The sequence below is a fragment of the Andrographis paniculata genome, unplaced genomic scaffold (assembly GCF_009805555.1).
Source record: "Andrographis paniculata isolate CXL003 unplaced genomic scaffold, ASM980555v1 Contig46END, whole genome shotgun sequence".
Classification (NCBI taxonomy): Eukaryota; Viridiplantae; Streptophyta; class Magnoliopsida; order Lamiales; family Acanthaceae; genus Andrographis; species Andrographis paniculata.
Genome location: NW_026137580.1, coordinates 1,720,222 through 1,736,325, shown reverse-complemented (window position 1 = coordinate 1,736,325; position 16,104 = coordinate 1,720,222). Strand labels below are relative to the sequence as shown.

The 16,104-nt window shown below is 34.7% G+C and overlaps 1 protein-coding gene across 1 annotated transcript; it reads left to right on the top strand.

Moving 5' to 3' along the window:
• Positions 1–13,370: 13,370 nt before the first annotated feature.
• Positions 13,371–14,680, top strand: LOC127252334 (non-specific lipid transfer protein GPI-anchored 11-like). Its single transcript, XM_051276472.1, has 3 exons — positions 13,371–13,777; positions 13,930–13,956; positions 14,172–14,680. Exons 1-3 carry the CDS (start codon positions 13,435–13,437, stop codon positions 14,357–14,359), a joined length of 558 nt encoding a protein of 185 aa, XP_051132429.1. The 5' UTR covers positions 13,371–13,434; the 3' UTR covers positions 14,360–14,680.
• Positions 14,681–16,104: the final 1,424 nt, after the last annotated feature.

Sequence of the window (16,104 nt, the reverse complement as noted above, 5' to 3'; positions counted from 1 at the left end):
TGGTATCTTCTGATGAATTGGGATCGAGCTTGGGTTTTCAGCTCTTGATCCAATTCAGCCTCGTTCTTTGTATACTTCTCAAGCAGACGCTGCTCATTGGTAATTTGCTTATCCAGGGTAGACTGTTCTTTCCTTAGCTCCCGCAATTCTGCCTCCTTTTTATGGATGGCTTCATCAACTTGAGCCTTCGTGTTAAGGAGACCGCCCAACCGTCCAGTAGTTTGCTGAAGGGATTCTCGGGTCCTGGCCAGAGAATTCTCCAGTGTTGTTTGATCGAAGTCGGGCTGGGGGGTTTCGGCTGACAGGAGTCCAATAACTATCACTTCAGTTTTGAGCTCTGTAAGTCTTTCCATCAGCCGATGCAGAATGGGGACGGCTGGTGATTCCGTCGGAGTGTAAAAAAGAAGGCCACCAACCGTCTGAATGAGTTTGTCCAATAAATCGGATCTTAATTCTGACAGAGGATGGTTAATGGCCTCAGTGAATATAGTTTGAGCCTCCGCTGGAACTGGAACAGTTGAAAGGATAGCTAAGTCCGAAGGCCCCTGCAAGTCTTACAGTGTCAATAAGTATTCCAAGGGAGGTGCAAATTTATTCATCCAAGATATGTGTTACCTCTGGGCGGACTGCTGTCAGTGAGGGGGGCAGCAATGAGGTCGGTCGAGTAGGGCAGACAGCTGGTATAATAGCAGCCGACTCGTCGGCTGCTACGAATGGTCGTTGAGGTGCCGACCTGGGTCCCTATGGAAAGTAGTATTTGAAACAGTGAGTGTTTTTCGAAAGAAACATTATGGCATGGATTGGTTTAATCTTACCAAATTCACAGAAGTCTCCGAATCGGATGAAGAAACTTCTTCCATTTCTGGAGGTTGGGCTGCCACAGGTGGTTCTTCTGCCTGCCACTCGATTGCTGGAAGTAACGCCGCTGCTGGCTGGGCGGCTGCAGGTTGGGCGGCTGCATCTAGTGCTACTGCAGCCGGGATCTCTGTAGCATCTGGGATAGCCGCAGCTGGGGGATTTTCGGTTTCCAGTGCGGCTGCATCCGATTGGACGATCTCAAGATCAGCAGCATCGGGGACGTCATCTTGAGGGTCAGCTTCGGCAAGGGCAGCTGGTTCTTCCTTCGAAATGGATGAATCTGATGCCATGTATGGCGGTCGACCCATCTGGGAAGTAGTCCCCTCGCTGTCAGAAGAGACCCCTGCTGCTGATGCGATGGGTGAAGGTGTCTGTGAAAAATCATGGAAATGTCGTTGTTAAATATTTCAAGGTTGGTCACTAGAATCCTAAGTATTGCTGATGAGAAAACTTACTGGTTCTATAGGCACTGCTGATAAAGATTGCCTCCTGGTCGGGTGCCTGGCCCGACCACTCCTCGATACGGGAGGAAGAATTTGCCTCCTTGTCGGGTCCTCCGCCCGACTGCTCATTGGCAAATCGGCCTGGACCAAAGGTCCGGTTGAATGGTCGGCCGGGAGTGGCGTCGGTTGTGTGGTCGGTGTTACCAAGGTCGTTTCTGGTGAATGAAATGAGTAAAATCAAAGTTACGATATAGTGAATTGGTTCACGGTGTTAAGAATGAAAAATTACCAATTCGGGGTCGGGTCCTTGCTGACGTCCTAGTAGTTCCAAGGTCTGCTGGTGCTTGCTGGTCGGCCCCAGAGGTCGGGGGTGTTTGCAGCTTGGAAGCTTTTCTTTTTCGCACTGGAACACTAGACCCGATTCCCGGGGCGGCTGTTTGTTGCTGAGTGCTAGTATGTCTGGCCGCTCCTAGAACCAATCCTTGGGGGGGAAGGAGTATGTTCAGCAACCGATCCTCATCAGGGGAAATCAGGGACCATACAACCGACCACCATTCATTGAATGTATCTACAGTCTCAGGGTTGGAGCGGAAAGGAATATAAGAATTGGAAATTATATACGTGGTGAGCTGGGAGATATAAGAGGGGATTGAATTAGGTAGGACTCGTCGGTCAGGACTTTGAAAAATTATATGCGGACAAGCGACGGGTCCAGGGATACCTTGGCAGCAGCCGAACTGGCGCGCCATGAATTGAGGTTCATAATTAAAAGTGTAAAAGGTTTTCTGCCCCTTCTTATCAAGTTTTTTGCTACTAAAAAGAGACCTGGGTTTGAGGGCAACATCCCAGGCAAAAGAATAGGTGGGATGAGGACAAGGCTCAGGAGTCGGAAGAGGATTTGGTGCCGGAAAGGGCCAGAAATGGTCGGGAGCATAACCCGTATACTTTTTATACATAGAAAATCGAGAGTTACTGCGGGTATCTGTTAAAATTGCGGTTATTATTGGATCGGAAGATTGGAGTTTATTGCGTCCTGAGCAGAGTCGGTTGAGGGCTAATCCCAAATGTTTTTCAGATGTTGGCATAGTGGGCGGAGATCCTAAGTTGAATGCGTTGGGGAAGTAAAGACGGAACCAAAGTTCTAAAAACCAAAAAGGACCCGATGCGGCAGTGTCTAATTTTCTACTATCATTATCTGTTAGACGAAGGCTAACTCTAGTAAGTCCTTCAAACAGATTGGCTAAAAACAGGGTGCCAAGGGAAAAGAACCGACCTGACGCGATATGAATGGCCAGGTCGAGATGAGAAGGAAGAACACATTTGGAAGGGGAAACAATAACATACCTACAAAGCCAGAAAAGGATAAAGGCAGTATGCTCCCGGTCGGTTACAGGGGTCCCTGGAGCCCCTTGTTGGTCGGTTGCGAACTTTGTCCAACCCCATTCCTTCACACCTTGTAAAGACCACCCTGGATGGTCTTCTGATGGCTCCTGCCCATCTAGGGCTCCCATCACAGGGTCTTCACCCACGACTGGGAGATGCGCGATCATTGCCACATCCATAAGAGTTGGACCAAAGGGGCCCGATGGTAAGAGGAAAGTCCCATTTTCCGCATTCCAGAGGGCAGACATGGCCAACAGCACCTTCTCATGCAGGTTGATAGGCATGGTGGACAATAGTATGGCCTGGTCGATTTTTTGAGATCGCCATTGGGTTTGGAAGTGTTCTGCTACCCGTCGATACCAAGCACGGTAAGGATATTTTGGGTCTGTGAGATGGGTTTTGATGCTGTCTCGAATGCGAACTGCTTGGTAGTTAGGGTTGTTGATAGCCAAGGAATTTCGGGATTCCAAAACTTCCCTCATCCGGTTTGAGTCTTCAGGAGTCGTGCAGTATGGGCGGATCGTCGGAGTTAGTACTTTCGAGGCGGAAAACGGGCCCTCTGGGAGGTTTCCGTCGAAAGGAAGGGCAGGAATGCATTGATTCGCCATGATTAGAGTGTTTTGGGATTGTGATTCACAAATGCTCGTATTGCGGGGAAGGAAGTTAATCAGGAGTGTTGCAGTTGCTAAGGGAGTTTTTCAAAAGGGTAGTGATGTATGAACTTCCAAACATTGATTGTTAACTGGCGTTTGAAAGTCCCTTGGCGGCGGGCAAGTTGTTACGTACGAAATTTAGAACTAGGTTAAAAGCCCAAGGTAAAAAGAAGAATGGGCCTGGCAATAGGGTTGATTTGAACTGGCTGAAGGACACCGTGAGGAAATCAAGGAAAATAGGTTTATTTCTAAGGAAAATTCAGGACGGAAGGACCTCAGGTCGGTAGGTCCTCAAGACGGAAAGACCTCAGGTCGGAAGGTCTTCGAGTCGGGAGGTCCTCAAGACGGAAAGCCATCAGGACGGAAGGACCTCAGGTCGGTAGGTCCTCAAGACGGAAAGACCTCAGGTCGGAAGGTCTTCGAGTCGGGAGGTCCTCAAGACGGAAAGCCATCAGGACGGAAGGATCTCAGGTCGGTAGGTCCTCGAGACGGAAAGACCTCAGGTCGGAAGGTCTTCAGGTCGGGAGGTCCTCAAGACGGAAAGACCTCAGGTCGGAAGGTTTTCAGGTCGGGAGGTCCTCAAGATGGAAAGTCATCGGGACGGGAAGTCTGCAGGTCGGGAGGCCTTCAGGACGGGAAGTCCGCAAGTCGGGGGGCCCTCAGGTCGGGAAGTTATCAGGACGGAATTCTGCGGCAGAACCAACAAATCGGGTGGTTTGTTGGTCGGGATGTCTGTAGCTAGACCAAACAAGTCAGATGGTTTGCAAGTCGGGAGGATTGGCAATCGGACCCATACTGTTGTAGTTTGGCAGTCGGGCCTAAAAGGCGGAAGGTCTGTGGCCAGCTCAAAGAGTGGAATATAGGGATAATTTTGGTCTGCTGAGGACACGTGTCAGCAGGAGAAGGATTGGAAGACGGTTGGAAATGAGACGTTGTAACCGTTCGGGTGACGGTTTTCAGTACGGTTTCCCAGAGAATATTTAAGGATTTGGATTATCATTTGGCAAGGGATCTTCAATCAACTTCAGCAAAGCAAAGTCAGATTTGGGGATCACCACTTTAAATTTCAGTCTTTTATTTTCCAGTTTATTTTCTGTACCATACAGTGTTTAGAGATTCCTAATCTCAGGCACTAATTAATCAAGTTTAAGGATATTTTCTATATCTTTGAATTTTACTTTATTTTTGTTGAAAAAATTACATCAACACATATATACATGAATTAGTTCATATCAATACCTGCATATGCGACGGTAAAGAGATCATCATTTGGATCGAGAGTCACAACACTTAATAAACAACTCTGATACCTAATTTTTGTATGTGCACCATCAAGAAGTAATGGTCTGCATACTTGAATAAACCCAATCGGAAAAACTTCAAAGCACAGAAATAGCCGTTGAAATTTATTAGTGTTAGGTTCAATCTTTAGATCAACAATACTTCATGGATTAATGTATTTCACTGTACCGCAATACCAACATAACTTGTCAAAATAATTTCTTCTAACTTCATGAATATCTTTAATTGCAATTTTCTTTTTTATCCACGCTTTCTTGTATTTAAGTTCAATGTCGTATGTAAGTAGGATGCCTTTTTGAATATTACTGGGCTTATAAGAAGGCTCATTTTTCAACTTTTCTTTCACAATATATGATACCTATGTCGAGTATGCTTTTGGATGACTTCTACTTTGAAAATATTCTTGCACACAACTATGATCCAGGTTGCATTTTCTAATGCAAAATAATTCATCAGTAACATGCTTTACTGATTATTTTTATTGATTAATGGCAATAACTTTTTGCTGATTATTTTTAGCATACTTAAATGACTTCAAAGTTGCAACGTCATAGTTCTCTAAACTTTTCAAAACTTATCTGTATTCTTAAATGATTCTCCTTCTCCATTTATGCAATGACGTCATGCATGTAAGATGTTGTTTTCACAAATTACTGTAGTGTTTGTATTATCTATCTTATCATTGATATTAGACCTTCACACATAATTTTTCTTGTTAGAATTGAAATACCAAAATTATATATATTATGTTGAAATTAAAAAAAAAAAAAAACTAACATAATTCAGATTACATACATAGAAGTTTGTCTAAAAATATTATGATTAATGTATACTTCACGTCTGAGTATAACAACAACCATATCAATCATGTTCAGTTTCAAGATTAAATGCAGTCAAAAAATATTTTTTAAATCTTCATCTCCAAGGTTACATATAACTTATGCACCGGAGATAAATATTTTATTTTTATAGATATCAGATCAATATCGCTCCATTTTTTGCAAGACTTGTATATATATCTACCAACATAGTGTCATTTTCAATTGATATTATATGATGTTCATCTTTATATTTGCACGCAATCAGCATGTCCCATTCTTTTTGATCTTCTGTTATTATTATAATAATTAAAATATAGTAAATACATAATTAGTTAAGTACAACTTAATTTTTCACCGTTCTTACTTTTCTATTGCTATTATGTAAAAATACAAAAATAAGATTATAAATATTATATGACCAATTAAATATCATAAAATACCATTAAAAAATAAACTATATCTACAACAATATTAGAGGAGCCTAAAATTTCCAATGGAATACTTACTATCAATATCTAACGGCTACGAAATTGAAAAGATAATCATACAAATAGTAACAAAAATATACTATCTCATTCCGTCTCTAATGGTCACATTTACTGTTTGTATGTTGACTTTTTAATATTAATTATTATATCAAAATGTAGTACAAATAAAGAAAAAATAACAAAAATACTTCTATTAGTATAAAACACTCCCTTGTGTTTTAGTAAAAATGCATAAAACACCATGTGTTTTATTTATTACGTGAAACCCCCTTGTGTTAATGTAAAGTTTGCACGAAATACCCTATTTGTCCAAAACTGATGTTTGGCTCTAAATAAATACCTAAATTACCCTAGGTTTACACAAATAAAAAAGTAAAATATTTTAAATAATTTTTTGAATAAAATAAATAAATAAATAAATAATCAATCATTTTTTTATATAATTTTTGTAAAAATCTAATAACAATTTGTCTATAAAAAATTATAAAATGAATGATTAATCAATTATTTATTTATTTATTTTATTCAAAAAATTATTTCAGATATTTTACGTTTTTTATTTGTATAAAACTTGCGTAATTTAAGTCTTTATTTAGAACTAATCATCAGTTTTGGACAATAATGGTGTTTCGTGCAAACTTTACATTAGGTTTCACATAATAAATAAAATATAAGGTGTTTTGTGCATTTTACTAAAATACAAAAGAGTGTTATATAATTTATCCAAAAAATTATACAAATATAAAAATATTTGTAATATTAAATAAATAATGCAAAAAAGTAAATGTAACATTAGAGGCAGACGGATGGAGTAACATATAGCTCCAAGTCTTAAAAATCTAAACTTGTCATAAAGAATTTTAAACAAGAATATATATTTACTTTCAAATATTACTATTTTATCTCTATTCATGTTTAATTTATTTGTGTTTCTATTTTGATGTGAGATAAACCTGTTTTAGAGTATTTGTTAACGGTAAGTTTTCTTTTTTTTTGGTAGAAAAAAATTATAGCTCTCCCAATATATTAACAAACTATAAAATACAATAACTATCAATGGATTAAAAAGATAATAGTTAACATATGATAAAATTTAATTATTTACTACACAAATAAACAATAATCTAACAAATTAGTTAAGAAATTAAATACCGTAAAAAATTTTAAATCTAAATATTTATGTCAGTCAAAGTTTATATATTTTAGATTGAAGTAAATTTTCATTACTTGTAGCTATCCTAGTTTATTTCATCTCTTGTAGCATTGTCTGGTGGTTGATAGTACCCTTTGTTGCTTCCATTTTATTCGCGGTAAGAACATGAAAGTAAAAATTAGAGTTTTTGTATAAATTTGGGGAGAAATATGAGAAAGATAAAATGAAGTAAATAAGAGTATTTTAATACTTTTAGATGAATAGAAAGTGATAAGAAAAAAAGTTATTAAAATATGAAGTACAGAAAATAAATATTTATATATAGGAAATAATAAGAATTTGTAATAAGAATTAGGAATTTTTTTTTTTAAATTGTTCTTAAAAAATTTATATTTTATATATATTTCACTAAAAATCACCAAAGTTGTGTTCCTCTCGGTTGAATTTGAGAAAAATTGATTTGAATGATATTAAAATAATATTTGATGGAATATTTTGTGAGAAGAAAAAATATATTTTTTTTCTAAAAAATATAGAATACAAATAATAAAATTTGAAAAAATTTGATTCAAAAAACAGACCCCAAATGTTCGAGAATCCATCGGTTTAAACCTCTGCCTATCATCTTGTGGTATATCTCGTCTGTTTGAATATATATATATATATATGTAATCTTTGAATTTAAAATGTCAGATATGAAAATTTGAAAAAAAAAAAAAAAAAAAAGAAAATCCCAGATGTGAAAGGTAGCAGCAGTGCGATTATAATATGAAAAGCGGAAAGTCGCAAAAGCAACGGACTTAAAAGCGGCGGTGGGAGGGCCCACTGCACCGAACCAATCATTGGGTCAGGTCAGCCTACAAAATTATGATTACCACTTTAGTAGCAGGCAGGCGTGAATCTTGGGAAAAAGCGCTTCTCATAGCTAGTCGATTTCTATTTATTTATTTATTATTATTATTATTATTTTATCTGTCCACGTACTATGTTCATATTATTGTTTTTGTTTGTCCTATATTTTATGTCATTTTTATTTTTTGAAAAATGATTATATATTTTAATCTTATTTAAAACTTTTTAATTTTAGTTTTTTTAATTTTAATTTAATTAATTAGTTATCTTAATTTTAATTTATAATTATTTATATTATAAGATAATTATTTTCACTAATACATTCTTAATTATCTACTAATTAAACTTCTTCTAAACAAAATACGGTATTTACAGTGTAGCAGATACAGTATATGAGACGGAGGAGGGAGTATTATTTTGTAGTATGGAATATTGACTTGTGGGATCGAATCTTAGTCATGATTTTGTTACATGCGTGCTTGGAAATAGGCCCTTTCTATTCAGATTTATTTCAACTTTATCACGTTGATATATATAAATAAATAACTATTCTTTTTTCATTAAGATGAATTAGGTTTGGATCTAAATATTAACAGGAATTTGAGTTTCATTAAACTCGTATATATATATATATATAATGTGGATTCAATATAAAAAATAATAAAAAATCTTTTAATGTTATTTATTAATGTTGTCCGATATCGTTATATTTAATATGATATAATATAATAGCTAAGATAATAAATATAGATATATATATGTATGTATATGTATGGTACATAGAGATAAATATTACTCCCTCCGTCCCCGATATTTTGTCCGTGTTACTGTAGACACGGGAATTTAGAAGAGATATAATGAATAAATAATTAAAAATATATTAGTGAAAATAATTATCGTACAATAAAAATAATTATAAATTAAGATTAAGATAATTGATTAGTATCATTAAAATTAAAAAAAATTATAAATTAAATTTTTAAAAATGAGATTAAAGTGTATAATTATTTTCCAAAAAAGAAAAGTGATAAAATAAGTGGGACGGACGGAAATGAAAATGTATATATGAGAAGTGGGACGGAAAAAGTATATAACAAAAGTATGGGTATATATATTTGTATATTTTAAAAGAGAAAATTAATAAGCATGTAGTGACATTAAAGAGAATTATGTAAGAGAGGATTTTTCATTCACACCCTTAAATGTTTTTTTATAGGTATTTTACAATTTTGATTAATCGATTATAGTTGATGATTTGATAATATGTAACAAAGTTGACACATGTTGGGATTGGGTCAACTCAACACTAGTATGATATTGTCCGCTTTAGGCTGAACCCGCACAAATTTGTTTTTGGATATTCTCCAAAAGGCTTCATCCTAGTGGAGTTCACTTGGAACTTATAAGGTGTATAATTTTTTTTACAACTTCCAATGTGGGACTTGACTTTGCACCCCAACAATACCTATGAATGATAGATGAGTAATAACACTTCATCTTAAGTATCATTAACTACAATAAATATGTTTTGTTAAAATTTTACTAAAAATAAACTCAGTGCAACAAAAATTCTAGTAAAGAAAAAAGAATGTGTAATTTATACTTTTAAAATTGATCTCCATGGTGTGGACATTACTTAGTCGAAGCATTCCGATGCTCTTCACCAATTTTTCGAATGTGTCGGTAAAGTTATTGTTAATAAATCTGCTAAATTCTCATTTGATCAAATATACACATTTATTTTACCATTTTTTTTTTTAAGATCATGAGTACTAAAATTTTTTGGTGAAATATATTTTGTTGTATCTTCCTTAATATATTCATTTTTCAGCTGAGCTATACAAGTTGCATCATCTTCATATAAAATAATATGAGGATTATCATTTTTTATATCTCAAACTACAATTTTTTAAAATATGGTGAATCATTGATCTCAACCAGATTCTCTCGACTAGCCTCATGAATTACTATTATTTCAGCATAAATTGAAGATATTGCAGTCAATATTTGTTTAGTGAATCTCCAAAATACTACAATACCGCCACAAGTAGATATATATCCATTTTAAGACTTGACTTTATGTGGGTCAGAAGATACCAAACATCTGCATCTCCGATCAATTCATGTCGAGATTTTTTTTCGAAAATAAACCGAGATCAATCGTTCTTTGGAGATAACGAAAAATATATTTAATGTCTTTCCAATGTTGTTGTATTGGCATTACTAAATCTTGCCAATAAATTTACACCAAATACTATATCACTACAAGAAAACTATTTCTTGGCAACTTGGACAACTTATAACGCGGATGCTTCGGATATAGCCGTTGTATCTGCAATGATATCATTTTAGTAACGAAATATTTTCGTCTTTAAATCTATTTTTTTCGTTACTAATAACATTAGAGACGGAATTAAGAATGGAAATACGTTAGCAACGTGAACTTTAGGAACGAAATTCCGTTACAAATATATTATTATTTTTATAGTATTGTACTGGTTAGCTATATATACTAGTGAGCCAATAACACTTAAATATGATACTTCAAGACCAAGTGTTTCTTCATTCTCTTCTTTTGGTCTAAAAGAATCCTTGATAGGATAAAAAGTTTTAACAACTATTGAAGTACTTAATGAATGTGTTTTATCCATTGCAAATTGTTTAAATATATATCTTCTAGGCATATGGAGATTGATGAACAAAAATTTTACTTTTCAAATATTAAAGTTGTAGACCAAAGCAAAATTTTATTTTTCTGAAATCCATGATTTCAAACTCCATTTTTAAGTAGTCAATAACTTATTGGACTTTTTCAAAGGCTCCAATTAAATTTAAATCATTCACATAAATATTTGTAATTATAAATTTTCATTTTTCTTTATAAAAATACATTGACAAACAAAATTATTGGCATATACTTCTTTCAATAATGATTCAATAAGACGATTATATACATGTAGCCAGATTGCTTGAGCCCGTATAAAAACTTTTATGATTTAATAAAATACATTTTTTTATTTATATGCATCAAACATATTAAATAATCATGGATATTCATATGTCTAATGAACCATATAAATAAGTCGTTACGACATCCATCAGATGTATATCCAAATTTTCATGAACTGCTAATCTAATAATATATTGAAATATTATTCATTCAATAAAAATATATTTTGTTAAAATCAATTCTAGGTCTTTGTGAAATAATTGGGCACCACAACTCTTGCTTTGTATCCGACAATGTCATTGCTCTCATTTTATTTTCGAACAAATATTAATTTATAGCCAACAGGCTTAACATCTTTAGTTTGAATAATGAGTCCAATTTTTTTTTTTTATTTTGCCAGTAAATTTAATTTAGATGGATCGAATCTTTCTATTTTAATAATCTTTCATTTTATCACATTCATCAATTGATCTAGGTTCAGAATTATCGTCATTTTTTACTAGATCGAGTGTTACATCCGTAAGGGATGGTCTGATGGTGTGGGGGTGGACTCATGACCTTACGGTCTTGAGTTCAAACCCCCGACGCTTCCAGGTCCACCTGTCACACATGGTTCGCCTAGTGTGACTTATCTTGTAGGGCTTAGTTTGCAGGGTACTAGGTTCGGCCGAGATTTTACTCAGAGCGCACTCATAGAGTAGCGGTTGTGGGTTCCTACGTATCAAAAAAGAATTATATTTATGCAAAAATATCATCCATAAATATTTTCCAGTAATAATATAATTTATTAAATTTTCAATAATCTCATTCTCTTCAGGAGAAAGTTTATTATGATCAACTTAAAAAATTTGATCCATGTTACTACTTGTTTTTTTTAAGATTTTTATCAACATTCAATTGCTCAACCTTTTAATATGGCTTTTTTTTTTTTTTTTTTCTTAAAGGATTTTTCTCTTTGAAACCTAAAAGTTCGTCACGCTTCATATGTCTATTTGACTCATTAGCACTTTGCATTGCTCTTCAGGGACAATAATTGTAACCGGTGCATACTTTAAAGCAATATAAGAGCTGGCCGACACGTGGATTTTTTTTTTTAATTAAAAAGAAATATTTTTTATAACTTTATAAAAAAAAATTAATATATATTTTTAAAATTTTATTTTTTAAAAAACTAATAATAAAAAAAAAATTCATGTGTTCGCCAGGTGACAGTTACTTGGCGGACATGTGTCATTCGACGTACCACATGGATGTCACGTAGCCATCTTCGGCGCTGGAGGACTAAATATGCGAAAAAATTTCAATTACAGAAGTATGTTAAGACAACCTTTAGTTAAGAGATTAAAATGATAAATGAGTCCATTTACTGGACTAAAAAAATTTTTATTCATAGATATATAATATATATACGCAATGTATGTTATATATTATATCACATACATATACAAACTGTGTATATATACACAGTTATATTAAAGGGGTGCGTCGGGGCTGGGAAGCAAGGGCCGGCGATCCCGGCCTCCCCATCTATTGTTATGCATGTTTTGCTTTTGGTAGAATGACTGATTTCAAATAGTCAAATTGATATTTTAAATTTGTTCCTAATTCAAGTGGATTTTTACGATGAGATACTCTATTTTTAGAGTTTTGTCAATATGATGATGAAGAAATATCATTGTCTTTGCACGTTTTTTTTTTTGTGCATTTATTCTCCTTAATGCTGCAAGCTCCAAAGACTCAATGTGCATTTCGACATCCATCACTAACAGCGTATAATTACTTCCGGTAATAGCTAGTTGGATAATTCAATTTTTGTTTTTTTTAGATTAGTCATCATTAAATTGAAAATAGTTATTTTAATACCAAATAGTTTGAAAAGATTTTTGCAAAATATGAAGTGTATAATTAATAAATTTTAAAATATAATTAAAATATATATTATAAGTTTTTTTTTATTTTTTTAAAAAGATAAATTATGTAAAACACGAAATAAAAAAATAATAATTCATGTGAGATATAAGAAATACATAATTTAATTTAAACAAATTATTTCACGAAATAAATAAAATATACTATAATATTGTATTAATCTTTACTAAAAAAAAAATATTATGCAATTTATCGTAAAATTTATAATGAAAATAGTCTACTTACTCACACTTTTCCAACATGCTGCCAACCTGTAAGTGTGAAATAAATAAAATTTTATAACGTTCCAAAATCATTACCACCACACCACTACTATCCTTTCTATTCATATTATTTTTAAATTAAAATAATAGACACACAAATTAAATTCCTAATTTCAAGGCGCCTCCGATGATTGCCCGCCACCTCACCACTCTCATTGCACGCCTGTTCTCCACGTGTACCACTCTTCCCATAATACCCTTCTACGTCGCTCTTATTTACTGTCTCTGCCACCGGCCGTTACATATATACCCAGTGCACTGCTGCTACGTTTAGAGCATCTTTACTATTCTTTTTTTTTTTCCGCTTCAAATTTTCCTCTGCTTTTCTGAGGAAGAAAAATGGCTGCGGCAGGGATCAGATTTGCGCTATTCGGTGTGGTTTTTGCGCTGTATGTTGCGGTGACTTCGGCGGCGCATTCTGCGCCGGCGCCGGCAGTTGATTGCTCTAGCCTGGTGCTGAACATGGCCGATTGTCTATCGTTTGTTTCGGCTGGAAGCACGACGGCGAAGCCGGAGGGAACGTGCTGCTCCGGACTGAAAACGGTGCTGAAAACCGGCGCGGAGTGCCTCTGCGAGGCGTTTAAGAACAGCGCGCAGTTAGGCGTTACGCTTAATGTGAGCAAGGCGTTGAGTCTCCCCGACGCCTGCCATGTCTCTGCTCCTTCTGTTAGTAATTGCGGAAGTGCGTTTCGATATTCCCTGCTTGCTTCAGTTATTTAATATATAATACCCCTGCCTGGGGACTCTGGCTTTTCGAATTGATTAATTTCTGTGAGAGCTAGTTTTGTGGTTGTTTAGGTCTAACCGTTTCATTTTGGTTGTGTTTATTTGCAGTGAGCGTTGGAAACGGCGCCGCTCCAGGTAAATTTCTCGTCTACATCGCCTTATGCGTTTCATGATTTGAGATTCTGCTGAATCGTCTCGAAAATTCCTGTGTGATTTGCTGGTCCCTTACTTATATTTCATCAACTCAGATTTGAAAAACGTATCGGATTTCCTTGTTTGTATGAAATTAAAGCTATGTTAGTGTTGAATTTTGATTGTTTATGGTATATATATATGATATTGTATGACAGCTCTGTCGCCACTGGCCTTATCTCCTACTGCGGCGGCGAACGTGGGAGGTCCTGCAGCTGCACCGGCGGCGGCGCCTGCAGGCAGCGAGAGCGGCGCCGCGACGGGGTCGTCCCCGCACAGTGCGAGTGGTAGCAGGTCCATGAAGGTTTTGCTTCTGGCCATGGCGGCTGCTCTATGCTTTACTTAATTTGTTTGGGTATTGAAAGAAAGAAAAAATGATGTGATGTTTTGCTGTCTGTGAGAATTATGAGTACATAGAGGAGGAGGCGAATAGGCAAAACCCAATTTGAGCAGTTTTCTTCACTCGCTGCTGTTGTGATTATTATTATTATTATTATTTTGAATAGTATTTAATTTGATGGTAAAGAGTAGGGGGGCGTGACATGAGGAGGATTTCACATTGATCAATGATGATGGTCTGTATTTTTTTTATTTCGTCTTCAGCTTTTGCCTTTTTTGGATGTGGTTTTGAGTTATTATGATTATAATAAACTTTTATTTCGTTTTATGCGAATAAGCGTGGTCTGATGTTGATGGTCAACATCTTTTTCTTTTAACGGCACCATAAAAAAAATAATCATAACAATAATAATGATTGCAATAAAATGACTTATATATATATATATATATATATAAAAGAGTACATGCTGATAACCATGTCGGATTAGGATCGATTATGAATTTAACTACCTTAGAAAATTTAAAAAATGTTCTGCTTGTCCGACAAAATAAGTCACGTTAGATGAACTATGTGTTGAGAGTTTGAATCTATGACTTCATGGTGATGAATCCACTTCTGCGCCTCGTGTGGAGGAGCATGAAGAGGTCAAATCCTTGTAATTCAAGTGGTGAGACATCCTTCACTTGAGGGTTGAGTTTCATGTTGGATCCTTGGATCTTGGGTGGGTGCGCATATGTTGGATGAAATTTTCGCTGGGTGTGAATGTGTGCGTGTGTAAAAAAAAAAACAAGAAGATTTTTTTTTTATTATTTTATTATATTTTTAATGGTACAATTTGAAAAACTTAGTATACAAGGAGTGAGTTTTGGTGGAATAAAAAGAAACTATTATAAATTTTCAAAATATTGCTTAAGGTTAGAATTTACACCAAAAGAAGAACGATAACCGACAACAAATTGAGAAAATCTTACTAACATTAGCTCACTTGAGAAGATATAAAAAGAAGAAATTAATAAAAGTGTTTCTAGAACTTTCAAATGAGATTGAAATGACAGGCAAAAAAAAATACAAATATTGATATTGAAGCCCAGCGTCAATGATTAAATTACCGTGCACCTCTTAGCAATTTACTCCGTTGGCTACTAAGATAAGTTTTTTGACTCACTAAGCATCCACAAAAGCCTAAAGCTTTTTAGAAAGAGAGAGAGAACTAGAAATAGTACGAAGAGAAACTTGTGAACATTTGATTTCAAGAATGCTTAAATGATACAAATAAGAGGAATAGAGGTCCTTTGTATGCCAAAAACTCCACCAAGACTACCCTAGAAATTTTAAAATATACAATCATCAAAGTTATATGTACAACAATCTAAAATAGTCCATAAAGTTCTAAGGTCCTTCCGAATGATCTACCATGTTTCGCCACATTACGAAAGAATTCTGGAATATTCTCAAGGTTAAAACCTTTCATCAAGTTTAAGTGAAGTCTTGCACAATTGAAGGCTTTGAGTATGAAAAACCATAGTATTGTGACATTTATTTTGATTCTCTGGACACGAAATAATTATATCATACAAATCTATATGGAAACAATTGTTAAAAGCAAAATGCCATGTTGGGACAGGGCTTTAATGATAGTAGAAATTTTTATTTTTATTTTTTTTTAAAAAAAAATGGGTGGTAAAGGACTAAAATATGACTCTCCAAGCTTATCTTCAATCCTATAAATTTGATAGTGACAACGTTTCTCT